At 38.5% G+C, this 27,678-nt stretch overlaps 1 protein-coding gene across 1 annotated transcript; it reads right to left on the bottom strand.

Annotated features, from left to right (window-relative positions):
* Positions 1-1,246: 1,246 nt before the first annotated feature.
* PPP1R3A (protein phosphatase 1 regulatory subunit 3A) lies at positions 1,247-27,678 on the bottom strand. Its single transcript, XM_030480263.1, has 4 exons — positions 26,870-27,678; positions 6,246-6,304; positions 5,999-6,135; positions 1,247-3,772 (listed from the first exon to the last, which is right to left on the bottom strand). The coding sequence occupies exons 1-4, from the start codon at positions 27,661-27,663 to the stop codon at positions 1,247-1,249; spliced, it is 3,516 nt and encodes a 1,171-aa protein (XP_030336123.1). The 5' UTR covers positions 27,664-27,678.

Here is a 27,678-nt window from a genome sequence, read left to right as displayed (position 1 = left end):
TCTAGGGCTCTAGTAGGTTCTGTAGCCTTGGTGCTTCTTTTAACATACTACGTATGACGGCATTTGTGACCATTACCTTGGTAATGGCTGAAGCCCAACATAATCTATCCTTCCTTTTCTTTCTGGATGAACTCTGGGCATGGCTCTATGTAGGACACACACAGTGTTGGAGGAGTGGAGCCACCAGTGTGCCTGCCCCGCAGGACTCCTGCTGCACGGGATCAATCTGGGCTTTCCTTAGGGCAGATACCAGGCTTTTCCACCTCGCCCAAACCGCAGGAAGTAGCCTCACTGAAAGCCAGGGTTATGCCCTGTGTGTTCACTTGGTATTTGACTAAATCTAAGTAACAGGCCATAGAAAAAAAGCAGTAAACTGAATTCAGTCATGGTCAACACTGTCATAGCACTCCTCTGTAAAATTTACTTAATGCTTTGTAGATATGCTTAAGCAACACTGATGAAGAAATGTCATTCAAAAGGCTTTGTCTGGAATAATAGATTAGTGAAATTCTCAGTCATGTTACACAGCCCTCATTTACAAAAAAATGAAAACATTTGTGCACATGAGTGAATAGTAAAATGCCTGGGCCTTCAATCTCCTCAGGGTGGAAACAGTACATCTATTTTGCTATGCAGTTACATCCTGAAAGTTACATGATGTTACTGAAGTGAAAGTCTTACATTTTTCAAAGAGGCGTACCACTGGAGCTTTAAGTCAAAACAGTGAAATAAAAATCCGGAAAAAACCATTAACGTATCAACAGATGTCATATTTCTTAGAGCACTGGCTAATTATGCTAGCAGATTATCAATTGCAATGTCACTACCAAAACACTGAGTTAGTTTTTGTATCGTTCCTTGTGTTGTTATGTACTACACAAAGTTTAAAAAAAAACCTCCCAGAAAAATATGAGGCTTTACTGCAAAAGAAATTAATGCAAGAAAACAGTGTTTTTAAGGGCTAAAGAGACATGCAGCATTGCTTCTTCATATCCTGCTACGTAACAACAGCTGTACTTCATTTTAACTTGATGTGCTTCAGAACTCATATTCATATAGGTATTTAATGATCCAAATATAATGGTCCTATATAGTATATTTACTTATATGAAGGCTCAACTTCATATGTAATCTTTTAAAAAAGATGTTTTAGTGAAAAACTTGCTTTGGTTCTAACAATGAATAAGCTGTGAAAATGTTTTGGAGCCTATTGACCATCAATCTTGGGCACAGTTGACAATCAATGTTATTCTTTCTTGACAGACTCTTTACTTCTTCCTCCTTCGCAGTATAGCCAACACAAGGAGAACAGGTAGAGTGCAAGACAAACCAACAAATCATAGTGGTAAAGTGTTGCAGCAAAAAAAAGAAAGAAGAAGAAATAAAAGATTTTGAAAGCAATATGTTTTAAACCTGAAGACTCACTAGGTAACTTAGGTGCTTCACTCTTCTGGTCAGAAATACCTCCAGAATCAGAAAAGTGCTGGCTTTTCTTCTGTGAGTCATCAAGCCAGTTTGGTGGTTTCCCCTCAGTTATTAAATGGTCAGATTGAAAGCCTATTCCTCCAGCTTCTTTGGGAGGCTTACTAATCAAAACCTGTGGCCTCCATGACTTCTCCTGTTTCAACTCTGCTTGATGGAAACATTGACCCATACTTCTTCCTCTTCCTTCTCTAGAAATTGCTATGTTTGAAGTGGAAGGTACTTCTTTTTTCTCAGCTTCAGGAGAGAGGTTTTTATTAACACATGTCATTTCATTTGCTAGATTTAAGTCATAGCTTGACTCAGCAGCAACCTTATCAAAGTGTCTGTACAGATGCTCCATGTCTCCTGCCACAATCGACGTTTCAGAAGATGCCAGTGAAGAGCTTATATAATGGTAGCTGGGCACAGTATTTGCACCAGAAGGTGGCATTTTTGTTTCAGCTTTAGCGTGTAAATGGGAAAGTGTATCAACGTGGCTTTCTTCCCTACAGAGTTCTTCCGCTTTCTCATTGTATAGATGCTTCTGGGTGCTCAGGGAACATTTAGATATTTCTGAATACAAGCCTTGCTGCAAATCCTTCTTCTTTCCTGTAGAAGAAGCCTTTTCTGCTTCTCCTACAGCTAGAATATTGCCCATGTCTGGTTGTGCTTTGGCATACTTTTCCCTGTTATTGCGTACAGACATCGTTTCTCCTTGCAGTGTTTCATGTACGCACGCATTATAAATACCTAAAACTGATTCCTTTTCAAATTCAGTGTCATATAATACACCCACTGTGTTGAGTTGACAAAGAGCATAATGTGAACCATCATTTCTCCCTTCATGTGTATCAAATGCTGTTTCCTTTTCCTCTGTGGGCTTGTCACTTAGTGCAGTCTCTTGAGGTAGCTTAGCAATTACTGCTTTTTCACTGGCAGACATTTTTTCTGGAGCACTTTCTGATGTTGTTTTAATTATATAAGCTGTACCTGCCTCTGCTTCCACTGTAATACCCTGTTCAGAGACAGAAGAATTTTCACAACTCTCTGCCTCCTGGCAGGTAAATAACTCCCTTGTGGAAGCCGTACTCTGAGGCCCTGTGTTCCCCTTCACTCCCCACCGAACCTCGCTACCTATTTCTTGCCAACTCCACTCCGTAGGGTTAGCTTCACTTTCCTTTCCAATCAGTCTTCCTTTACTTGTGTGTTCTGACTTTCCTCTGTCTTTTAACCTCCTGAATCCTCTGTGTTCCCGTGTTTCTCCAGCTCTCCTTTCATCCTCCGGAGAGGATGCCGGGGAATCTGCCTGTGCAGACCTGGGTGCCTGTTTGTTGTCTTCAGCTGACAGGGGCATTGTGTTCAATGCTTTGGTGGCATGTTTTCTGTGTGACTTGAAAGGCTTGGGTGCTTCCTCCTCACCGATTATTGCTAAGTCCTCTACTTCAATGACTTTCTTCTCATCCCCTGCATCAGTGTTATAGTTCTTTCCTGACATTTCACCATCTCCTTTTTTTTGCATATATTGGCTTTGTGTGGAATCTATTGAGACATCAGCACATGCAAAAGTGTCGGCATATAAATCTCCTCTTAAATGTACCTGAACTTTGTTTTCAATCATCTTGATTTTATCTTCATTTTTGTCAGCACCTGACAACAATGAATCCAGAGTTTGGTGAGACATTTGCAGCACCTGGTGCTCCGGAGCTGGATTAGCATTGCCATCCAGCGTCCCTGCTATGCATGCATTTAATTGCATGGATTCATCATGCTCTGGAGAAACGGTTTCTGGCCTCGTTTCACAGGCCCCTTTTGAGGTATCAACATCATCCTCACTGACGAATAACCTCTCCATCATCTCACTTCCTGAGGCACTATCTCTTTCACCTTTTGAAATATCTGTGTGGCTCTCTCCTTGTCGGCTTGAGACAGCAGCTGTAATATCGATAGCCTCATTTTGCTTTGTCCCAGGAAAACATTTTGCTGATAAAAGGCTTTCACTGGTACCAATACATTCCAAAGACTGCTCACCACTGTTTACTGAGCCAGCAGCAGCTTCTTTCCCTGATGGTTGACTATTATAATCTCTTAGGGAATACTTAACTTTATCTTTTAATTCTCTTATCCCTTGTGAAGGGTTTTCAGATGAGGAACTGATAGGCACGGGGTGCAAGTGGCTGCTTCTTTCTGTCCAGGTTAGCTTTTCCTCCAGTCTTTCAGTTTCACTTGGAAAATTAACTGGTTCTGTTGTGTATAAGTTCCTTTCATCTCTGGAAGAGGTACCTCTAGCTCTTGTGAAGTGCTGATTTAGCTGAAACAATAGAATAGAAAAGAATCATCAAAAAGTGCTTTGCAAAAAGATTCCTAACGAAGGAGTCAGGATTTCGTTATGGAAAGTTTTGTTTTCAATAACAAAGCTTTTACGGAAATGTGTTCTAAACCATTTGCAAAATTTGCATTGTATGTATTTTTTAACATAGGTAATAAGCTTTATGGTGGTGTTGAAAGGAGCAGGAAATAAAATAGCATTCAGAACCCTCTCTTTATTCATGAGTTCAGTAAGCTGCTAGTGCATTTTATACAAATTAAATCTGAAGAGAATATTCTCTTAAAGAGAGGCTAATTCAGTCTCTATAAATTTGGTTCTAGGTTTGGAGGGAGGGAGGTATGGGGTGAGGGGGGAGGATTGGTGCTTAAATAAGGGCACTGATATAGTACATCAAAGCCTGGTAATGTACAGTATTGTCCAGTAAAACAAAGACACATTTCAAACTGACAAATACTGTAAGGATTATCTGTGCTTCATTTCTCTCAGGGACCATTTTACAGGCTTCAAATCAGACTGTTTTTAGACAATCTGGTAAGACATGAGTTAGAAATGAGATTAGCAAAGTAAAAGGCCAGAAACTAATCACTCTCCCTCCTAGCTCCCAAATATCATATTGTATTATTCAGCTATGCCTGCTTGTCATTTCACTTTCTTTTCACTTTAGCATAGTCACACTGATAGCACCAGCTAATCAATTAGAGGCTAGCTTCTTGGGCACCCTTTTATGCATTTGCACTTGCTGAAGATACCCCCATTACAATTTCTCTTATTAATATGTTTTCTGCAAAGCCTCTGCAAACTATTAATAGTAAAACGTCACTCAAAGAAAAGTGAGGGAGCTAATGTCTCTGCAAATTCTGTTTTAATGACCCTCTGCCAACCAGTGCTCAAGTGTATTTGAGTTCTTCGGTGATGCCAACTGTCAGGATTTAACAGTGAGATGCCTGTGTTTTTTTCCCCTCCTCATAACTGACATTTGCATGATCTCAATAATTATATGCAAATCTTACGATTTCCTCTTCTTCTCACATAAGGCTCATGTTACTTGTCAACTGCACAGCTGTCTTGTGAGCCAATGCCTGTGTGTTTCAAAGATTTGGTTGTATTTCCATCTATTATAAGCCTTCATTGTTTAATTCATTAAAGAGCGCATAGTGCAAATTAACATCTAAATTATAGCTCCCCCCTCATTTATCATACGGACAATCCTGGCAATTGATAAACAAATGGTTATATTTGATCCTGCTTTTTGTAACAGGGTGGACTGAGAACAACAAGGGATTTTAGAGGTCCTCTTTTTTATGTTTCACCATTAAAAAAAAAAAAAAAGGAGATATTGACTTTCAGGCAGTGAAAGGTCCCAAAATAGACAAAAACTTTCAAGTTTTTTAAAGTAAAAGGTAAGAAAAATTTGTATTCAAATAAGAGGAATTTATTCTCTCTATCTATCAATAAGAAAAAAAAAAAAAGAATGGTTCTCATCTTCCTTTCCTGTCTGATTCAGCATTCACATTTTCACAGGTGATAGCTATTATAATCTATGATTATGAATCTATGCACCTAAACGATATGAGCTGAGAACAGACACTGAGAATAATAGATTGCTGTATGTGTCTCATTTATTGCCATTTTTTCCTTCATACTGAAAAATGCAAGCCAAACCACACACACATACACACAAATCCAAATAGATTGAATGTTCACTGAGTGTGAAATTTATTATAAAATATCTAATGTCAAATACAGGTATAGAAAAATCTGCTAATATAAATATATATATTTATTTTGCTCATATAGCATGTTACATAGTTATCCTTTGAAAAACCCCAAACGCAAACAGTGTCATAAATATAAGAATTTTACCAAATACAAAGCATTCATTTAAGAATATTCCTACCCTAGTTTCTAGGAAGGGAGATTTTTGAAATGTTACTCTTCTAATTCCTTCAAACTGTCATTTAGAGCCTCTGGTAAAGAAGTAAAATGGAGAAGACATTAATTTAAGACCAGAAAAAGTTGACGCACTATACTGAAATCAAAGCACCTTCTATTGTTGAATCAGTTAGAGACTCAATGAAAGTACAGACCAGGGCTTTACATTTGTAAATTAGAACATCAGTCAGCTCTGTTAAAAGGGGGCATTTCACCAGCTTTGAAGTGTAAATGGATTCAAATCATTTAATACTGTTATAATTGTATAACACTTACCAGTATCTCTAATTCTTTTTCATCATCTTCATGATTACCCTGGTTGTATTCTGCATTTTTATCTCTTCTATTTTCTTTAGCTGGTTTGGTGTCTTTGTCTTCTGCTTGTGAATAAACAATTTCTGGGATGTTTGTGCCTGAAGGGTTAACAAAAACATACTTGAATAATATCCATGAGGTTGTTTGTTACACTATTTTTTAATTAACATGTGCAGTAAGGAAGCACTAATTAAACTGGGTGTCGTACCTGAAGTCCTTGAAATATTCCATGTGTCATTGTCAAACGTTGCCACTATTTCTTCTTTGCTGTTAAAGAAAAATAAACTTGCTGTGTTATTCTGCAAAAATTATTGTTCTACTTCCTCTTAGACTCAGATATAAAGACCTTTAGTTAATTACACAGTATTTTGAATGTTGTTTGAAATACTGAAAATAACAGCTTTATAAAATGTAGCTTTTTTGAATTACCTGATATTAAGTCTTGGTCAAAGAAAGAATTGGCCAAGAAAATGAAAATGTGTTGACCTTCAGGTTACATGGCAAAGCTGATGGGTTTTCCCAGGCCTTTTTTGAGAAAGCAGCACAAAGGTGATTAGATGGGTCAGTGACAGTAGAGCGCAACTTTGGGGTCAAGCAAGGGTCTGGAAGGATATATGTGTTCCAGAGACCTCTCTCTTGCTTGTATTTTTCAAATATTTGTATGTACGCAGAGATCACTAGAAAAAGACATCTTTGTTACCTGAAATAAATCAAAAGCTTCTCCCTGTGCGTATACAGTATAAATCCTGTTGCTAAGCTATGCTTGGCCAGCAGGAATGAATTCTACTTCCCTGCAGCCAGTGCCATTTTTACTGTTGCTTTGCTGGCTGTGAAAACAGAGGCCAGGTCCAACATGACAAACACCTACAGAGAGATACTGAGCACCTGCAGTCCTCATCAATATCAATACAAAGTGATAGCAGTTTGAATTGTGTGCTTATAGGGATTAACCTTTAGTGGAAAGGGGGAAAAAAATGTAAAAAGAATGTCATTTATGTAAAATGTAAATTATTTTATCACTGCTAACGACTTCTCTATGAGGGGCGATTTTTTTTCTGTAGGTCTTAATTTATGCATTTGTCAACCAGGCATCCACCTCTGTTACTGAAAATTACATTCTAATTTTCAAACATTAATCTTTTCCCCTTCTATTTTATCCCAGCATCTTTCATTTGAATTGATATAACATTAAGTCTGCCACCTAAATGCTTAATTCAGAAGGAGGATGCTAAATTTATACTCTGTTGAAAGAATCTAGACATCTACTGTCACCAACTTTTTAAAATCCAGCCTTTATAGGGATTGCCAGGCTAAAGCAGACAGAAGATCCTGCCAGTCTAGCATCTAATCTCCGACAGTGGCCACCACCAGATACCTCAGGGGAAGATGTAAAGTTCTTGTAGGAGGATATTTGGAGTAATTTGCACTGCCCTATTAAATTTCCTCTTGGCCTTTTGTTGTTTGAAGCTGTGCTTGGAGCACAAGATTTAAAGCTCTCTCAACAGTTCTTTTTCACCATTAATTGCAGTAATGCTGAATATTCTTTCTATCTATATGAATGTCTTGTCACTCTTGAATTCTGGTACATGCATAGCCTCCGCACATTTCTCACTCTCCTACTCACACCAAGTTGTACTTTCCCCTGCCAGCAGTTTCTATAATCTGCATTTCATCCTGAAAAGGCTGGCAGACCCAGACCCTTCTTTTCAATAGATGGGGGTGGGGGATTAAGGTAAATCCTTACTGCTTAATATTTATACTTTTTTTTTTTTAATGGTTTAAATGCTTGTTTTAGTGTAATATCTTGTTCCCAGTTTTCTTCTTCTCTTTTCCATCTTTTTTACCCACCTGCTCCCTTCTTCCATAAGCCTAGACACTGTGTATCTTGGAGATTAACCATGAGACAGACGCATTAAAGCATTTAGGTGCTAGTACGGTGTATGCAAAAGCCCTGAATTAGGAGCCAAGACAGGTATAAAGCATAAGTGAGTCAGCCACCCAAAATGATCCCAAAACCACATGGGTACAGAGAACCTTCTACTACTATCCAGAGGGGGAAAAAAAGGACTGTCCCAAAGCTTTTCTTTCAATGTAGCTGGCTACCTGCAGCATTCAGCCATGTGCAGGGTGGTTTGAACTAGATGATCTTAAGGTCTTTTCCAACCCTAACCATCCTATGACTCTGTGTGGATGCAACTCTTGGAGAGCAGGGATGGCATCATTTGCTGCTAGAAGAGGCCCTCACCTATGTTTTAGAGGCATGGAGTTTGACATGTTGTTTTCTTTCAAGAGCTATTCCCAGGAAGGGGAGATGTTGATGCCCCCATCTGACATAATAGTCTACTGGCAGCCAGAGCTTGCACCTAAGATGCAGTGGCACTGTCAGCTTGTATCACACCCTGATGTGATTAAAAATTCCACTGCACATGCATCCAAAGAATACCCAAATTACCAGGATTCATACAATCTGGGGAGAAACTGGAGGGCAGATTTGCCTACTGCTTTTGATATACAAGCAGGATCCTTAGTCTTCAGCTTGCTTTTCATTCCTTGGAGAAAAAAAAACCCCGGATTCTGTCCCCTGTTCCATGTATTACCTATCCAGTGATTATTTGAGGGTTTTTATTAACAACTTTTCAGTGTAAAATATAAACACAATGTTTGAATTAGGATGCTAAGAAGGAATACCTATTTTCTAAACCTTTAAATGAACAGGTATAAAGCTGCTTTGAGCTGGATGCTTATGGGCATGTGCTGACATGAGGTTAACCTTATCTAGCTGTGTTCAGGCAGTAGTGTACATCACCCCTATCATCACTGGCTAGATTAAAACTTCCAAAGGGAGATCCATTCCTTCTGTCATGGACATCACAAGTAAGATGGAGTGTCATATTCTTTGAAGGAGTTTCTCTGCCTCTGGAAGAGACCCCTCATAGGGGAACCTAGAGTGACTTCCTTAGGCTGGAATGATAAGTTTTAAATAACTGAAATTAGCAGACTGAATCTCACCTTAGAACTCTAAATTCAAATGGGAATGTAGCTACTGAGTTTCAGTGGCTGGGGCTGTTAGTGTGTGATCTGATCCCCACAGTTTTGCTTTTGTTGTGATTAGAGTTGAATTTGTTCTTAGCTCTTGTTCTAGTAGAAGCTGGAGTCCTGGTCTTCAAATTTCTTTTCACAACTGCAACACAGGTAATAAATATCTATGATGATAAAGATTCACTGCCTGGACCCACGCTGCAGGGCTTGTAACACAAATTCTTGCATGTTGCACTGAATTTTATAAAGATTGCTGGCTTATAGCCCATTTTTTGTGCACATCTGTCCTGCAAACACATCAGTATAGGGAAAGTCAGTGTAACAGCTATTTTCCTTATTTTACTTGTACATCAGAAATATCTGTCCTCATATAATTATTCTAGTGGGAAATCTAAAATTAACCTAAATTGAGGATACTAATACTGAAGTCTTTGAGGATCCTTTGAGCCATTTAACAGCACTATTTCAATCTAAAAAGTGATATGAAGATGCTGAGACTATGGGTGCATACAAATACAGAACAATCTCAAACATATATGTATACCCTAAAGACTGAAATACTTCCCAAAAACCAATAAAAATTAGCCCCTTCATCAAACAGTGGCAATTAGAAAGTGTTTCTCTAGTTAGTATGCTTTTTTATTGACTTTTTTCTCCATATTTCTCTGAAAAGTTCCTAGCTTACGATCACAATTCCATGAATAGATTTTTAAATTACAATACCAATTAAGCATTTGGTTTATATATGAATTATCTCACTGTGTCATTGAAAGTGGTTTAAATGTGTCTACATTTTATAGTGAGAGGCACAAAAATTGTGTTCTGTTTAAAAATGTTTATTTTGTCTTGAAGTGGTCCAGCCAATAGTTAGCCATTCTAACAATGAGAGTTGAAAAAATCCATGTATTCAGCTGATGCAGATCCCTTCTAGGATAAGTACCTGTACACCTGCAGAAGCTCAGCTGCTTTTTCTCCTTCAGCAGAGACAAATCTTCATAAAGTACATTAGGATCTTAAGAATTTCTAACTGCTTCCAGAAAACCTCCTCATGCTCATATGATTCATTCTTGTTGGAATTACCGTTCACTTGGACTGAGTGATAGAAAGAAATCAGGAAGGAAAACAGGTCATTGCTGTAATTTTGCATTTAGAAAGAACAAATTGGAAGTTCAAGGACCAGTTAGTAGGACTGAGAGGACTGAAAAGTTGATGGACATTATGCAGAGGTTTTCAGAAGTTCCAAAGTTATGTTGAATTGGTATCCCAGAGAATGTTAAACTTGAACCCTAAAGATGTGGAGAGTAGATAGACAGCATTTAAGTGATGAGGAAAAAAATTAATCAGCCAATGAACAGTACTTTTTTGACTTCAGAAAGGGTTTGGACAAAATAAGACATGTCAAGTCTCTGGAATTAGCTTTTTTAAGTTAAATAGAATTTTTTTTAGAAGTAAAGTTTGATGAAGATTTCAGATAATCTATGTATAACAAACATCACCATGAGAAGACTTCTCCTGAGCTTTTCTACCACAGTGCTATTAATGGGGCAGAATCTTATAGGAACAGAGATCATACAGGGTACAACTGATAGGAACAGAGATTTAGAAAATTATATTTCACCCAGTCTGGGAGCAGAACATGGTGTTTAAATATGGTCCAATTAAGAAGAGCAGATAATCTCCAACCCAAAATACTGAGAGACCCAAAAGAGGGAATCATGCATTGATTTAAAATATTTGCTATTCAAATCTATTAAATTAGCCTTGATACTACTGTAACAGTGTCAGAGGACTAGGAAAAGTAGTAGTTATTTTTAGACAAAAAAAAGAAAGAGAAGTAGTGTGAGTGCAACCATAGGCCTAGGTGTCATCAAAAAGTTTTCACAAAAGATTCAGAACAAAACTTAAATGAGAGAATAAATAGAGATAAATGAAAAATGGCATTAAAAATGCCAGATTCACCTGATAATGTCTGTCTTTGATAAGATTACTATATTCCCCTTGTCTAAAAATCAGTTCTCTAATCTATCTGGACTTCATTAAAGCATTTGTTGTGCCGCCACATGGGAAATTTATTAATTAAACTGAAGAAGAGGGAGATGAGTACAAGAGCTGGGAGGTGGGAGCGGGGCTCAGTGCCAAGTGAAGCACCATGAGATGGGTTACACGGAGCTGGCAGACATCTCTGGGGAATTGGAGAGGACCGGTCATGCAATCAGACTTACTCAGTCATGTTATTACAGACCAAGGCACAAAAAGTCAAAGTTAAATTAAATCTGCGGCAGATAGGAAGTTGGGAGGAATCATCAACGCAGAGGAGGATTGAATGAAATGGGTGGCCTGAGGATCAGAATAATAGATACGGGATGAAAGATCAAAATTATAAACTGCCAGGTTATATATTTAGGGACTAGAGTTTCTGCCACAAAATGAGGGCTCTGAAACTGGAAAAAACAGGCAAACAAGAAAAATCTTAGTTTGTTCTTGGCAGAAAACATTTCCAAGCCACTGGTGTGAGATGGCTGTGGCAACAAATTCTCCACTCAGAGATGGTATTCCCAGTAATGCAAGATTTACAGGAAATATCCATGTTGCAGTACCAGGCACTAGTAAGAAGTCCTCTGAAACATTTGTATACGATGTTCAAGAAAGATTAATTCAAACTGGAACAGGTGCAGAAGATGACTACAAGAAGACTGACAGGATGAAAAATCTATATTAAGCAAGGAGACAAATTGAGTATTTCTATTTTCAGCCTAGCAAGAAGAGAAATAAATGCCCTCTGTTCTTACAGCAAAAGGATAAATACTGAGAAGGCAGAAAGGATATTAAGCAGCAAGACTGTGTTAATGTATTGATAGAAAGACTTCACAAAAACATTTGTTGTGGAATCTTGAAAGAATATCTGTAAGCACTAGAAAAGTGTACCCTGTTATTTTTCAGTGCAAGTACCAGGCACAAGAAATTGAGAAGGTCTTGGTATGGAAACATGGATACAGTTTTGTGAATGGGATTATGCAGCCCATTTCCCAAGGGTAAAGACGTCGTGGTCTCATAGTCCTAATCTAGCCCTATTTTAAATGCTATGCAGATACATGCTCTCAGAGTTATGCTTTCAGGAGCAGACATTTCACTGTGAACAGCAGGTGCTTTGGTCTGGTCTGAAATAGGTTTGGGAATATAGCCAGGAGCTACCAATCTCTTCATAATTGGTGAGGTGGTTGTAACTTGCCATAGTTTTAATTCACACACCAATATTTGGCAAAAGTTGTGTATAACCTGCAGCACCATTTACATTGTTCTGTGTTATATCCACTTACGCTAGATATTAATACCTAAATCACAAGATATTTTTTTTACAGCAGGTGGGAAAAGGCTGAAATTGTTGGAGTACAGAATATGGAAAAACGAAAATGTACCTGTAAAACTTTTAATGCAACTTGAACAATTTTATACTATCATCTCATATTTAAAAGAAAATGTGGGAATATATTTACTGGTCTGAAATTAGAGGCATGGGGACATTAAAGTAATTAAAGAATATACTTCTCAAATATTTAGTTAAAAACATGTAACAGGAAAAAAAGTTTTCAGTATAATTTTATTTTAAAATCCAGATAGGCTTAGGGTTTCACAGAATCTTTCTTGCTTTTGTTTTTTACTTCAAAGTGGATTCAAAATCAAAGCAATCCTTTCTACCCTGAAGTTGAGGTGGAGATAAAATGTCCTCATGAAAGGAGCTGGCAAGATATAAGTTGCTAAACAAACAGTAATTCTATTCTAATTTCAGGTCAGATTTCCAAATTTAAGAGGAGCCTAATACAGCAGCAACCTTCAATATAACTAGTGCTTTTGGATCTTGTGACGAAAATAGCCAGCCTTGCTGAAGAATGATGCCGCTGGGATGTAAACAACATACGAGATCCTTGAAAAGAATTAGTTAAATGCGTCAGCAATGTTTTACTGAGAAGAAGAATAGCAAAGAGTAAATTAGTGCAGGTAAATGCTCAGGTTAGAGGTGTCACTGGAGCCAAACAGGCATCCTGCACAAAACTGTAACCCCAAAGAACTGGGAAGAGGAGGGACACATGGAAAGGGAAGGGCTGGCAGTTTGGTTTGGTTATTTTTGTATCATTAGCAACAGATGTCATGTCAAAAGGAATCATAGAACAAAATAGCTGCACTTATTAAAAAACAAAACAAAACAAAACAAAACAAACAAAAAAATCAAACCAAAACAAAACCCAAGCAACAACAAAAAATATATTTAAATTTTACATACATATTGGAAGCAGAAAGCCTGTAAAACGTTTGGACCTTTAGGGTTAAAAGAGCATTGATAAGAACGTAAATAAAGACTTTTCACATGTAATTCTGAACTTCTGTACTATCATATGCGATGCCATTCAAAACCCACAAATTTGCATCAGAAATAAATTTTCAAGGAAGAAGGAATTTTGGAAAGCAGTAGGAAAGATTGTACATGTGTAAAATTCTAAACAGAGCTGTAAGGTTCTATTAAATTGTTTCTAAGACTCAGTAGAGTAAGAATTCAATCCATTTTTTTACTAACATAACCCTTCCCCCCTACAGTTGGCTTACTGGAAAATTACATCATAAATATTGCTCCATTTATACTGGACTTAAAATATCAGTGGAACAAAGGAGAAAATATTAGAAAAAACAATTCATGGAGAGAAGAAAATGCAAGATGGGAAAAAACAATTGGTACTATGGGAAAAAAAAGGTACTTAAAAAAATTCAAAACATAACCTTGATCCTGGTCTCATTACCATAGTGAGACTACCACTGAAGATGCATCCCATCACCCTCCAAGATCTAGATCCAAGTTATGTCCTGACCTCTCTGTCTTCATATGGCAACTCATGAACACCCTTTGGGAGCCACCCAGGACTCCAGTGTGGATCTCCAAATTGCAAACTTTGGCTTCTCTTGCGACGGTGTGTCCATAGTTAATTCTATTATATCTCCCTCACTGAATATATGAACTAAATATTTGACAAGTAAAGACAAACTCATTCCTTGCCTGCATAAGGCTCAGTCCAAAACTCACTATAGGGACAAGTCTCTTACTGATTTAAATTGATCGCCATCTTATCAGCTGTTAAGTTGTAGTCTTATAATACAACCACTCCACAATTTCTTATCATACGTGGTTTTTAGTCTCAAGCCCTACTGCTGCCAGAGAATTCACAGCCTAGCTCTAGATGGGGAGGTACAACCTTGGCTCAAAGCCACCTTTGTGCTTCCCGGGGCCTCACCTCATTGTACCTCAGCAGAAACCACGGTTTGTAAGGTAGTGTGGAGATGACAAGGTGGCTGACAGCCCGTGCGCTGGCATAAAAGAACATATACCTTATTTCTCCTCTGGAGAATTCCTAATGTGGGAGACTGTGCCTGCTGGCATTGTGTCAAACAGCCTCCCCACTGAGCAATACTTGACCCCTCATTTCTGGGCACCTGAAAAGTGCGTCACAGAACGCCTGCAGCATGTGGTGGGACACCTTTATGTGCAACCACCTATGTGTTGTGGAGAGAAGCCATTAAGCGTGTGCTCAGCTTCCCAGGAGCAGAATAGCACCAGGCACAGAGGCTCCAGCGCCCTGTAGTGCCGGCAGCGCTGGCCACATTGGAGCCAGCCTGGCTGGTGCACAGCTGGGTCTGGCCTCGTCCAGAGGTCTACCAGCAAGTTGTACTTATGCAGGCTTTGAGCTCCCTGTGGCTAAAGAAGAGATAGAGCCTTGATAAAGCTAAGGAGCAAAACCATTGTTATTGCAGGAACTGCTGCTTATTTCTGATTTGTTTACCTGGACTTTTTGTCTAAACAAAGGCAGAATATTATTTTTATGAACGGTATGCTCTCATTTGGAATTGACACTAATGAATGCAAGGCCCTTTCCCCCTCTTGTTTGTACCATCAAATTAATTAGCTCTATTGTGACATCAGTATTTTTCTCAAGCAGTTCAAGGCCTGAGCATTTTCCTTTCTTTTTCTAAAGGGCATCTTCAGTGCCCTTTGTCTACCATAAGAATCATGCATCACTTGTATTTTTCACAACTAATGCTGTTTATTATAAAAACTGATTGTGATGTGAAGATTGTTATACTGTGTGGCAAATTGCCCAAACAATTACTGTAAATGCATGAGCCATAAACTGTACTGCCAAGGACACTGGTAGGTTAGCTCCTATAAAAGAAACAATTAGAGTCTGAGGTGAAAATAATAGAGATGAGATGACAGTTATTGAAAAGGCAGAACATCCAGTTTAATGTTGTAAATATAGGTTTGTGGATTACACTGATGGTTTTAAAGTGTTCATGTCTTATTGAATGGAATAGAATATTACATACTTTAGAATGGGGCCATAATTATTATTCCTTTTTAATTGTGATGTCTGATGCATTTGTGAGCAGTTGTTGAGAACATCCTCACATTATACTGATTCTAGTTCTAAATTATCATCTTGCTCCAAGAGTGGTTTTTTTGGTTTTTTTTTTTTTATTTTACTTTTTTAGCATTTTGTTGTTCAGGGTCTGTTCTGAGAGAAGTATTTTCTCTTGAGGAACATAGAGTGCTTAGAGGGTTAGAGCAATAATTATTTCAGTTTCAGCCTACACACTTCACTGCTTTAAATCATCATTAGAAATTTCATCCCTCAGCAACTCCTGCTGTGACAGTCTTAAACTCCTAGAAACAATTAGATAAGAATAGCTTATCTTTATGGCAATTTGTATATAAAGGTATTGATAAGAATTTGCTAGAAATTAAGGAAATATATTTTTTTCTTAGGAATCGTCTAAATACACAATAAGGCTTTTTATGATTGCTAAAGAATTTAAATCATTCAAATCAGATGTGCAGCATATGAAGATTAGGGTGCATAAAAAAATGTGCACCCTACAAGAAGTGCTGTGATTGATAGACTATAGTACCTATGAAGAAAATACAAGAAAAGTGACATTACTGCATGAGAAAATTAAATGGCTCTCTGCTCTTTAAAGATAGGACATAAGGATAAAGCCCAATGAAATAAAATTTGAGTATTAGACCCTAGGGAAAACACTAAACAACTGGACACAGAATTATGACTGGACAGAAGGCAGAAGTGCTGTGCATGTAAAATCAGAACTGGGGAGAGTCTGCCCAGTGTTTGGAGGAGAGGACAAAGTGAGCACAGTGCAAAGATGGCAGCCAGCAAAAGGCAGTCAGTGTCAACACTGCAGCATGTGTGAGCTCTAAAGTACCAAATCCATTAGTGGGGGAGGGGGAGGAAGCACTGAAGCGGCTCTGAAAGAAAGTTGGAAGGAAACTAAGTACGCAGATGTACCACCTTTTAGGGAAATGCTCTAAGTCATTTTCAAGCTTTCACACTGTTAAGGGAGGCTGATCTTAATGCTGGGTAGGGCATCACAGCTCCCCTGGAAACTGATGGTGCCAGGCAGAAGTTCAGGGGGATTTTGGGGAGCAGAGCTGGGGAGATGGCTGGGCTGTGGGCCTGTGCAGCTGGCTGTGTCCTCAGGCTGAAAATGACTGCCTCCTATGAAAACTTGAGGTAGAGTCCTGGGAACTAGACCTTAGGTACAGCAGAAACCAGCACCTGCACGAATTACAGACAGACCAAGACTGCAAATCACTGTGTGAGCACAGCATGGAACATTGCTGTCTGTGCTGTCAACAAAGCAGAGGGTAACTTAAGCTCAGCCAGCACCATTCCCCAGTTCTGGGCCCCTAATGCACACACCTGAATTTCTACTTGCCAGGTGAAAATAACCAATTACTACCTAAGAGCATTTTGGCTTCAAATGACCCCTCCTTGTGGAGATGTCATATTATGTGCTCCTGAACCACGATGTTGCTGTTACATGTCATGCGTGGCAGTACCATTGCCTTCTGTTTATAAGGGTGGTTTTTTTCAAGAGCTATTTAAAAAATATAAGCACAACAGAAAAATAATTTCATTTAAACAATGCAGAAAACAATAATTTAGATTACATTGTTAGATTCCAAACTAATTGAGACCACACAGGAAAAGATTCAGAAATTGAAACAAAAACTGTGAAGAAAATCAACAGCCATAAATGAATAGCTGTGCGAACATTAAGTAGAAATTACTGAATAATATTTTAAAATATTATGCCATTACAAGTGATCCTATTAGAATGAAGCTGTACGTAAAATCAGAGCCCTTATTATTATCTAGGCAAGATTGATTTTCTTATATGACCTTCAACTACCAGCAGCATTAGAGAAGGCTCAATCTAGTTCTTAGTAAATAGGTGTCACCAAACAAACAGGACTGACACTAATTAGCTCCCTTGTTGATAGCCAGGACACAGAGGATAGAGGCAGGGACATGGTGTGACCTGCTCATCATTAGAGCGTAGGTGAGGATATTTGCACGCTGGCATGGCAATGGAGGCTTGCACTGCAGCTACCATTTCGAAAATACGCTGTGAATAGAAGATTGCATTATCAGGAGAGTCAGTCCAGCAACCTTCACAGGTATCTTGCATGAAAACAGTAGAACCTCTACTTTAATGTCTGAAATCTGACAAAGAGAATATTGATTCATGGTATTTCCCCACCTTGAGGAGATAAATGCCCCTTAGTTTTGGTCATCTCATCTAAAGGGCTGACACCAGAAGAGAAGAAAAGGTGAGCCTGCAAAAGTATAATAAAGGACTGTCAGTAGCTTCTAAAGAAGGAGAAATTGGAAAGCAAGTTTGGAAAGAAAAGTGGAAAAAATTATCAGAATAAGTGGTATATTGTATGATGATTAATAGTATCAAGTGGGACAATTGATCAAGAGAGCAGCTGTAAGGGAATTTGAGTATTTTTCTGAAAAGATAATTCCCAGTTGGGTTCAGGCAATGCTTGCAATAAACCTATTTTTATTAAGATTATCGGATTGGTGCTATCCAGGGGATTATATTTTCCAATTACTAATATTTTCATTTTTCAGTCTTAGTTTATGATTGAAGCGGGGACGTAGGTGGCACAGAACAAAATGCATTGGCCTGGTTTGGGATGAGAATAATCATAGCCTCAAAGCAAACAGAGTCCCAAGAAATTAGTCTTTATTTTCTAGCTCATTAAAAAAGACCTTGAGTTCTAATGGCAGAACATTCGTAAATTTTTTTTTTTTTTAACATAGATTTATATCTGTCCATTTGAAGCTTTTAATGCCGTACAGTCTGAACAGGGGCTTGACACCAGTTTCATGCCACACTTGAACCTTTGATATAGCCCTATCTATCTGCAAATCTCATGACTATAGGTATGAAGACTGCAGAAACCCCCGTGCCTAGTAAGTCAGTTATAACTCAAGTTAAATTACAGCAATTATGAACAGGAAGATTGGGGGTTTTTTTCAGATTCCCTTATAGTTCTGTCATGATTCTTGTACCTTACTATGATATCCAAATAACAGTGTTGAAAAGAAGACTGTTCAGAAGTCTTGTTCCACAGCTGTTTTATACATGGATTGATCAGAAAATTGTTTAAGCCCTTCGACAGAATGGGTTAACTACTTCAAAACCAAAGAATTTCTTCAGGAAAGATTCCCCTGGACAGCATTAGAAGATCTATTGACAGCTCCATTGAGAATTAGTAATGCACCCCTTACTATCGAGATACCTATCTCCAGGGCCAAGCTGTTGAAAAAGAGGAAAAAGTGAGTCAAGACTCAAGTTTGGCCTAAGGTCAGAGAATACGCTTCCTAGGTTGCTATTTTGCCTGGAAGGGGTGTGATCAAATATCAAAATGGTGTTGTAGAAAGGAGTTGGGAGTAAAGCCCCTCTGTTCTCTTGCTTCTTTCTCCCGCTGTTTTAAAAGACAGGAGAGTAAAGCAAGTACCATCAACAGGTCTTGAACTTCTCTCAAGTTTTTGGATACATCTGAGAAGAAAAAGACATTACCCTGCGTTGTACCTGGTGTTTCCCTCACTTGGAAAAAATAGAGAAGTAGCAGTTCCCTATTGGCATGTCAGCAAAGAGTCATTTCGTAGAAGCTGACTGCAGTATGCTGAGACACATATGCAAGAAGGTGACAGATGCCTTAGAGAGACATCTAGATAGATAGATGGCACTCAGGTGAGACTAAGACACAGGTACCACCCCTGGGGAGGAGAAAAGAATGTGTGACCACAAAAACACCTTAGCCAGTCATTTTTGAGAGAGGACAACTATACTCTAAATCTTGGAAAGTATTATAAATTCAATAAATATCTCAAGAGGATAAAATTCCCAGAGGTTACCATGACAAGAGACTTTTATAATCTTTATTTTTATTTTCACATGCTATCTTACTACCACACAGCAAGAAGGCAGCTGTGTAATCGGTATCAATATTTTTATCAGGAAGACCCAGAATATAACCTAGGAGACACTGTTGCACATTTACTAGGGCAGCTGAGGAGAGAGAAAGACTGACAAACTCCCCAACCGCTACCTCAACACAAGGTGATCCGGGCTTGAACATTTTATGCTTATCATCCAGCAACCATAAACACTATTGCAGGGACAATAATTATGCATCAAAGCAAAATGTAAGTGTAAAGCCACTTGGTGCACCTAAGTGCAAGGTAGAGAAAAACCTACCAGCTTCACCTAGTTTACATTCATTTTGTGTAGCTCAGTGCTCTTCAGTGTTCTTTAGGACTGCTATTAGTAACCAGCAGCAATAAATCTTTGGGTTTAGTGTCAGAGTATCACCTGGTTCCACAGATCAGGAGGAGAGTGGAGAGACACTTAGAAAACCAAGCCCCCCATTATGCTTTGGCATATCAACTACTGTTTTCTTGTGTGTCAACTGAAGGCCTAGGGATCAAATAGCCACTTCTAACATGCTCACATGGTGTTTAAAAGGTCTTTCTCTTCCTTTGCCTTAAGGCAGACTGCATTTAACTTGCAAAGTATTTGTCTGGACTGTTTTTTTCTACTTTTCCTAACTGAGATAATCCACATTTTATCTCAAAAAATATGATGGGCAACTGGTTCTCTGGGCTTCTAGTGTAGCCGAATTAATTGCTTCAATTTCAGAGCTGCAGCGCTGTGGCTAGATCACAGCTTAAAGTTCATAATCAGAATAAACAGCTCAAATGACACTGGTAGTGAATGCATTGATTAAATATGACTCCAGTGCTCTCAGTTAATGTTTCACTGACTTTAAACATCTTTTCAAGACTAACATTTAGCCAAGTCAAGGTGAATGTAATGGAACATTTTTTTCTCAACTGAACATTTATGAACTGCAGTACCTGAACAGTGGTCAGGAGACAGAGTATTGAAATGGTCATTACCAGAATGGTTCAATCTGTAAAACAGATATATCCCTCAACAAAAGAGTCATTGAACAATGGAATATAGGAGCTCATTTAGCAATATATTCTATTTGTCTGAAAGTCCTTAATCAGCTATCTGAAAGAGTGTAGAACTAAGCTCTGGTCCTGTAAATATTAACATTCAAGGATAATTTTACACATGCAGAGTTCTACAAAGTCCATTGAAACTCCTGATGGTCATTAAATTATTTATTGTGCCTATTGCAGGATCAAGACAGTTGCTGCATTATAGAGCTTTAAGAGTCAGTTGTACAGTACTGGCATATTTAAATAAGCTGATGAAATAGTAGCAATTGCAAAAAAAAGGAAATAAAAAACCTACAAGTGTAAAGCCAAGCAGTGCATCTATAATTACAAGTACTTACTTACCATGTGGTTGAGAAATGATACAAAGGATCAGTTTTACAGAGTTTTATGCAAAGAAGTGAAAAAGATTTATAACACAAATTTCTGTTCTGTAACATTGGTGAGAACAGTTTCTAAAGTAGAGCATGGAAGTGAATAAGAAACCACTGATACTAAGATCCAGAGTAAATACTGCACTAAGATCGCCAGTAAAGCAACATTCTATTTTCATATGTTGATACTTAAAAATTTAGAAGCTTCTTTCAATATTTCTAGTGTAACAAATGGATCAAACATGAGTAGCACAGTTCACAAACACCAAAAAGAAAAATGAGACAGTTCTTCCATCTTCAGGTACTCTCCTGCAGGAGACTGCAGGTGTGGTTAGCAGGTGCCTATTTGCTCTGTGCATGCCATTCTCATCCATAACTTCCACCTGTTTCTTCAGCATTTCTGTGATAGCACTCAAAGCTTTATGCCATTAAATTAGATATCTATCTTTAGGGTCTTTAATATATGTCATACTTCAACTAGTAAGTATGCTCGGATTTTGAAATATTGTGGTTCCACAGATAGAAATAAAAGGACCATTGAGCATAGTTCCTGGCCAAGTAGGCTTGTTCCCAGTAGAACATTTTTCAAGTGGTTTATCTTAGCTTATTTTAAATGACTTTGGAAAGTACGGCTGCAGCAATTCCATTAAAAGATAACTCTAGAGTCACTATTAAGAAGCATTCCTAATACTCAGCCTCAGTTCCACAGCTTGTTTTTACCCCACTTGCTGGAATAGTATATTTTAGATCACCTTAAATAATTATCCTGTGTCCCTGATAATCAAGTCTTCAAGTACCTGGAGAAATTTTATTTTGGTGCCAGTGCTACCTACTACAAGACAAAGACCTCTACATGGCAAAACTAGCAATGACCGGGAGACAAGAGAAGGGCTGGGAATACTAGATCATATTGAACAGCAGAGGAGTGCTGCTTTTAGCTGGCTCCCTGTGAATGGATATCTTCTCAAGCAGCTGCTCTCCTGGTAAAAACAGTGACTGCAGTCACTTCCTAATAATAGTAATAAACTTTAGTCAAATCACATATCTGTATGCTGATCAAGGTGTAACTTGTGACTTGAGATGTCAGAAACAACACTGAGATTAAATAGCGGTACACAAAGATGATGTGGTTTTTAACACCTTTTCTGCTCTCCTTTCCCCTTTCTTATTATGATGTGCAATAATCAAAGGAACAAGGATTAAAGAGGAACATAATTTAAATGCATATTTTAAATGGACCAGCAGCGAATAATACAGTTGTAGCAAAGTACACGTGAAACTATTTCCAAACATCTAACTCAGAAGTCTTGGATTTTTTTAATTACATCATGGGGTTGTGAGGAAGGTCAAGAGGAGCCGATGCAGAACTGCATTTCTTGGGGCAACCTAGGCACTGCTCTGCCATCTGGCTGGGGAAGACTGGCTGAGCACAGGGCAGTCCTGCCGCACTGGGTCTTCAGCAACTTACTTCTTTTGCCTTCCCTCAGAAAGGGATGAGACAGCAGCTGAAGATGGGAGAGTACTCATGCACAGAAGTTTTCTCACTGGCAATTGCTCTAAGACCATTCAGTATTTATGCTCCTGAAGTTAGCACTGGCAGCCCACAGACCCGAGGTTTTTAACTCTTCCTTCTCATCACACATTGTACATAGAGCAGCTCTTGTACAAGACATTGCCCTATTTTGTGTTCTATTTTAAAGTGGCATCATGGAGGGAAGTGAATTGATGCACTACCATTCAAAGAAAGGTACAGTCTAGCAATTACAAAAAAAAGCACAGGACCAACATCAGTTCAGACTGGCACACTTGTGGACTCAGAAGGCTAAGAGGAGGATAACTCTTAACAGTTCTGATAAAAACAGTAGCCTCCACCTTCCTTGTCAGAAGACAGGAGCCCAAACGCACATTTTACACTTTTGTAAAACAAATCTCGTGCTTATCAGCCATTTTCCTTGTGCTCTTGCTCCCGCTGCTCTCTTGACAGATGGCAAACCAGGACCAAGCACAGAAATAGGGCGCAGCCTCACCAGTGACGGGGCAAATGGTTTGCAGGTCATTATCACTGCGCCGTGCAGCATGATCTACAGGAGTTTGCCTCATGCAACACACAACCAGTCCCTGTCTGATCAGAGCGATGCAGGAGCCTGGGGTCCACATCAAAATCATGTGGTCCAAACCTGACGACCAGGAGAAATTTGTGTTCAGAATCATTATCCATGTCCCAAAAGCATGAGAGTCAAACAAAGAGAGATAAGACTGGAGCTGATACAATTAATTTACATTTTTCTGAATGCAATATATGATAGAACTCAGGGGTGTTTACTGACAGAAGCACTCTCTTTTCCAGTGACAGCCTTAATTTTTTTTCCCCAAAGTATATTTATGAGTATGTATAAGTTAAATGCACAATTTCAGATAGACTAAGACATACATTAATTAATTCAAATGTTATCTTTTCAAACCGTATTTTGTGCCTGTGAATTCTTTTCTTGAAAACTACAAAAATTATTAACATTTATGTGGAAAGAGTTTTAGCTTGAAAAAATGCATTTAGAAGCAAATACTTTTGAAACTCTAAGAGACAACTATTTGTTCATGCCTAGACGAAAGCAAAAACAAAGGAAACATGGAATGAATAGGCAGGGTTTTAAGTCATGTGATTCTGAGTATCTAAATCTAGACAGTTTTCAGTATTAATTACTCCATGCAGTTTTGTTTTTCACTATCATCTTTTTCAGTGCAACTTTTTAGGGTTAAGTCCATTTTTATTTTAGTTCTTAATAATGATGTCAGAAGCCATCCCATTGCCCCCATTCAAACAACTTTGTCCTGGCTCATATTTTTAAGGGTAACATGATACAGTCATATTGTGTTTCCTCAGTAACTTCCTCTGAAAGTGCATATTATTCCTATCATTTAACTAATGCAACTAATCCTCACTAATGACATTTAATGAGACACACAAGTATGCCCTAGAGTGTATCAGACTCTGCTTAAAAAGCATAATTCTTTAACAATCCTATTTTTTAACTGAAGAGGTAAATTGCACATTTTAAGAGCAAGAATAAATATCTCAGAGCCAAGACTAAATAAAGGGGGGGGAAAAAAATTGATAATAGGTTTCTAAATTTTAAACATGGCCTAAATAAGTGTCCTGTTAAAATATCTTTCTATTCAGATTGCTATAAAGAAATCTTTAATTTTAGATGTCCAGGTCATGGGCATGGATAGCAATATTCCTTACCTGCGTATTTATTGTGTGAACCGTAGGTAAAATTGTTATTACTTTAGTGTATATGTTTGCATTGCTGCAGCTCTTAAGACAAGCTAGTTATGGTCCAGGACTCCCACTTTGCTAAGTGTTCTATAAACATCCAGCACAGCATATATAAATGCTGCAGAGTTTGTTATCTGAAAGTAAAAAAAGAGGTGAGAGGGAGATGGGCATAGAGCCCGGAAACAGGCAGCACTGTTCAACGTGATATGAAGGAGTCATAGCACATCAGCAGCCTCACTTTGCCAATTTTGGGGGGTTTGTTTTTCTTGCGCTTTTTTCTAGAAATCAAAGCAAAGGAGTTTTAATGAGGGTCTGAAGGAGAATAATGAGGTACTTTTGCAGATGTCTGCAGGGTGTTCCTCCTCACTCAAAGGGGCAACATGTACAAAGACACTTTGAAAAACAAGTGAGCAATGGAGGTTGGCATCTTAGTTCTTTTGAAATGAAAGGCCCTGATGCTGACCTCATTTACACTGGTGAAAGCTGTAACTCCTGTGAAGTCAATGAAGTCCCTGTAGCATAAAATTGGTCCTGGATTACAATCTGCCAGAACAGTCTATCAGAAGCCTTGGCAACCACTGAAACCATATCCCAAAAATACCTTTGGCTTATTTTTGCATTTACTGTAAGGTCTCTTTACATCCATCTACCACCAAAGAGGGCCTTGAAATAGTTAACTATTTGCCAAAAATGTGTGACAGATCTTAATGTAAACAAGAATCTGACCACTTTGGCTTTAATGTCACAAATATACAAATATATGAGCAAATATGCACATATACCTATATATATGTATATAGAGACACACATATATACATTCCTCTGCAGGCTGATATGCAGGAAGAAAATTTTACACTCTGATTAGAGAGAAGGTAATTTTATGTAAGGAGTAGACATGTTATCTCCTTTCTCATTTTTTAAAATAACTCTGTCTGACTTACATATAAGACATTTAGCATATACATGTAAAAGATGATGCCCCAGAAGAAATGCTTCTACATCTTGTGCTAGCATTAGGCATGTCACAGGAGACTTCAGGGACTTAAAGTCTTAGGAGTCATTTGACATTAGAAGCTCAATTGTATCTAAATTTGTAGGTCAATCCTGAAAGCACCTGGAAGTCCAGGGCTCACATAAGTTAAGACTCTCCATGTCCATCATCTCCTCTATGTGGGCTACCTGAACTCAGGCTGAAGTCACACTGCCTGCATATGCCTGTGGTATTTGATATCATGGCCCTTCTGCAGGGAATCTCAGGCTATCTTATTTACTCAGAATGGGTCGTATGACATTTCTTGAAGGACACAAATGATGTACAGAACCAGGCACGAATGTCAGAATCTAACCACATGGCAGGTAAAGGCATTGTTTCCTCTGCTCTGATGTACTGGGATGTTCCCCCATGAAAGCATCATCATGGTGACCCCGGAGCCGGCCCAAGTGGCACTTAATCAGGATAGCTTTGTGGGCTGGCTATGAATCGGGCCCCAGGTTAGCCCCAGAGCTACTCTTACACCATAGTATTGATGCAGGCATTAAGCCATATTGCTCACCTCTCCTCACAGGGCTGATGTACAGCATTAGGGCTGCTAGAGGCTCTCAGCACAGAGTCTGGGTTTTGGGAACGGAGTTTCTGCACAGGAGAAGCCCCGGCTGTCTCCCTTCTCCTTAAGCTCCCACAACTGCTGCAGTTTTGTTCCCATTTCCCCACCAGCTCAGTCCAGTAGAAGAGCAGCAGGGAAAGAGTATAGGAACTAAAACTTCAACATGAACTCAGTTCTGGGATCAAAGTATTGCAAAGGCCACTACAGAGAAAATAAAGATTCAGTTCTGCAGAACTCCAACTGATTTGTAGCAAATTTGGTGAGCAAAAAACTGAGAATAAAGTTTTCACAGGCAACATTGTTTTGCTTACAGAAAGAAATTAAAAACAGAGTAAGAAGCCAAAAGTTATTATACCTGAGTGTCTCTCTTTATGTGTGGTAAATTTTAAGTTAACCACTGCCACTTTATAGTTAACATAGTACTTGCCTACATTTAATTAGAATAATATAAATAAGAGAAATTCTATATATTTTTTCTTTAATAGATTACCAATTCTGCTTTATAAATCATTATTCATTTCACCATTTGTGAAATAGAAACATCAACCAGTGGCAGGAAAAAGGAATTATTACCTTAATATACAACTTCCAGAATAGCCAAACCACTTGAAGAAAAGTTTGTACCAGCTCTTCTAATTACAACAAGATCCTTCCCTGACTTATCAGCTTCCTGAACCACCAGTGTCATGTCTGTTTCAATAATTGCATGTAGAAAATGAACCATGAAATAAATCATGTGAAAAACCTTTTAAACTTTTGTTGACTTACTAAGGAAGTGGATGTGAAGTGTTTTAACTGTACAGCTACCTCAGTCTAGAGCAAAGATCTCACTCATGTCAGCTCAATTTATACCCTATAGAGATCAAAATTGGTACACAGCTCATAATTTATAGACCTTCACACTACTTTTCAAATGAGAGGCATGCATGTCATATATTAGAAGTATGATCCCAACCAATCTGTCTGCAGAAAACTACTGGCTGATATATACAAGAGCTTTACAAAACAAAAATCTTGGTCTAATTTATCATTAAAAAAAAAAAAAACCAACAGAAGAAGCCAGCATGGGCACTCTTAGCTCCAGCAAGCGCACTTAGAAAGTTAGAATTAGTCAGATATATTGTGAATTAGCAAAAATTAAGGTGTAACCTCACCTGCTTTGTGTTGTCTTTAAGCAACCTTTAAGTTGCCTATCAGTAACCTCTTTGTGTGGTTTATTATCCACCTTGGGCACAGTTTCTTTCTTGTGACAAATCAGTGTGTAATTTTTGTTGTCGTTGTTTGCCCAGAAGGTACCAACCGATGTCTCATAGCGTATACAGAACTCCACCTTAGCTCCATCTTTCTGGTAAGGAGGCACCAAAGAAATCTTAAAGCAGAACTGATCAGTTTCACTACCACAAGAATTGGGCATGAACTCTGCAAGGATATCGTAATAACTGAGCCAGTTATTCAGTGTCATTCGAACATACACCAGTTTTTCAAAGGATACATTGAGGACCCGTATAATGCCATTCATACAGGTAATCCCAGGCAGGAACACAATTGACTCCAACAGTACTTTCTGCTCTCGCACTTTTTGCAAAAGTTCTTCTTGTGAAGCAGGTAATGTAAACTGTTGAGAGAAAAAATATTCCTCCTGAGGGAAAACTTCATCTTCTATGCTGTCATTTTGTCCTGTGTTTGGAACTTCCCAGGTATTGAACTCTTTAACAGATACGAGATCAAACCCAAATGCATCAGCAAATGAAACTTTTCTTGCGATGGTGGTGGGGGTATCTGCCTCCTCCTCTGAAGAAGAAGCAGAATTCCGCCTTCGGGGAAGTGGAGAGAAACGGTGTTTAATATCAGGTTTAACATCTTCATCCTCTGAAGAGAAATCATTTACAGTGGGGACTTCTAATAAGTTAGCCCTGCTAACCTGACTAGGTCCTTCAAAAGACTCCATTGGGCTCTCTGATAT

This window comes from Strigops habroptila, chromosome 3 (assembly GCF_004027225.2).
Source record: "Strigops habroptila isolate Jane chromosome 3, bStrHab1.2.pri, whole genome shotgun sequence".
Classification (NCBI taxonomy): domain Eukaryota; kingdom Metazoa; phylum Chordata; class Aves; order Psittaciformes; family Psittacidae; genus Strigops; species Strigops habroptila.
Note: the sequence above shows the minus strand (reverse complement) of the source record. Positions and strands in the feature narration are given on the sequence as shown.

Coding starts and splice junctions, on each gene's coding strand:
- PPP1R3A (XM_030480263.1), bottom strand. CDS start 27,663: ATGGAGTCTTTTGAAGGACCTAGTCAGGTTAGCAGGGCTAACTTATTA. Junction 6,305..26,869: donor TTAAAGACAACACAAAGCAG/GTGAGGTTACAC, acceptor TTTCTTTAACAG/CAAAGAAGAAATAGTGGCAA. Junction 6,136..6,245: donor GAATATTTCAAGGACTTCAG/GTACGACACCCA, acceptor TTAACCCTTCAG/GCACAAACATCCCAGAAATT.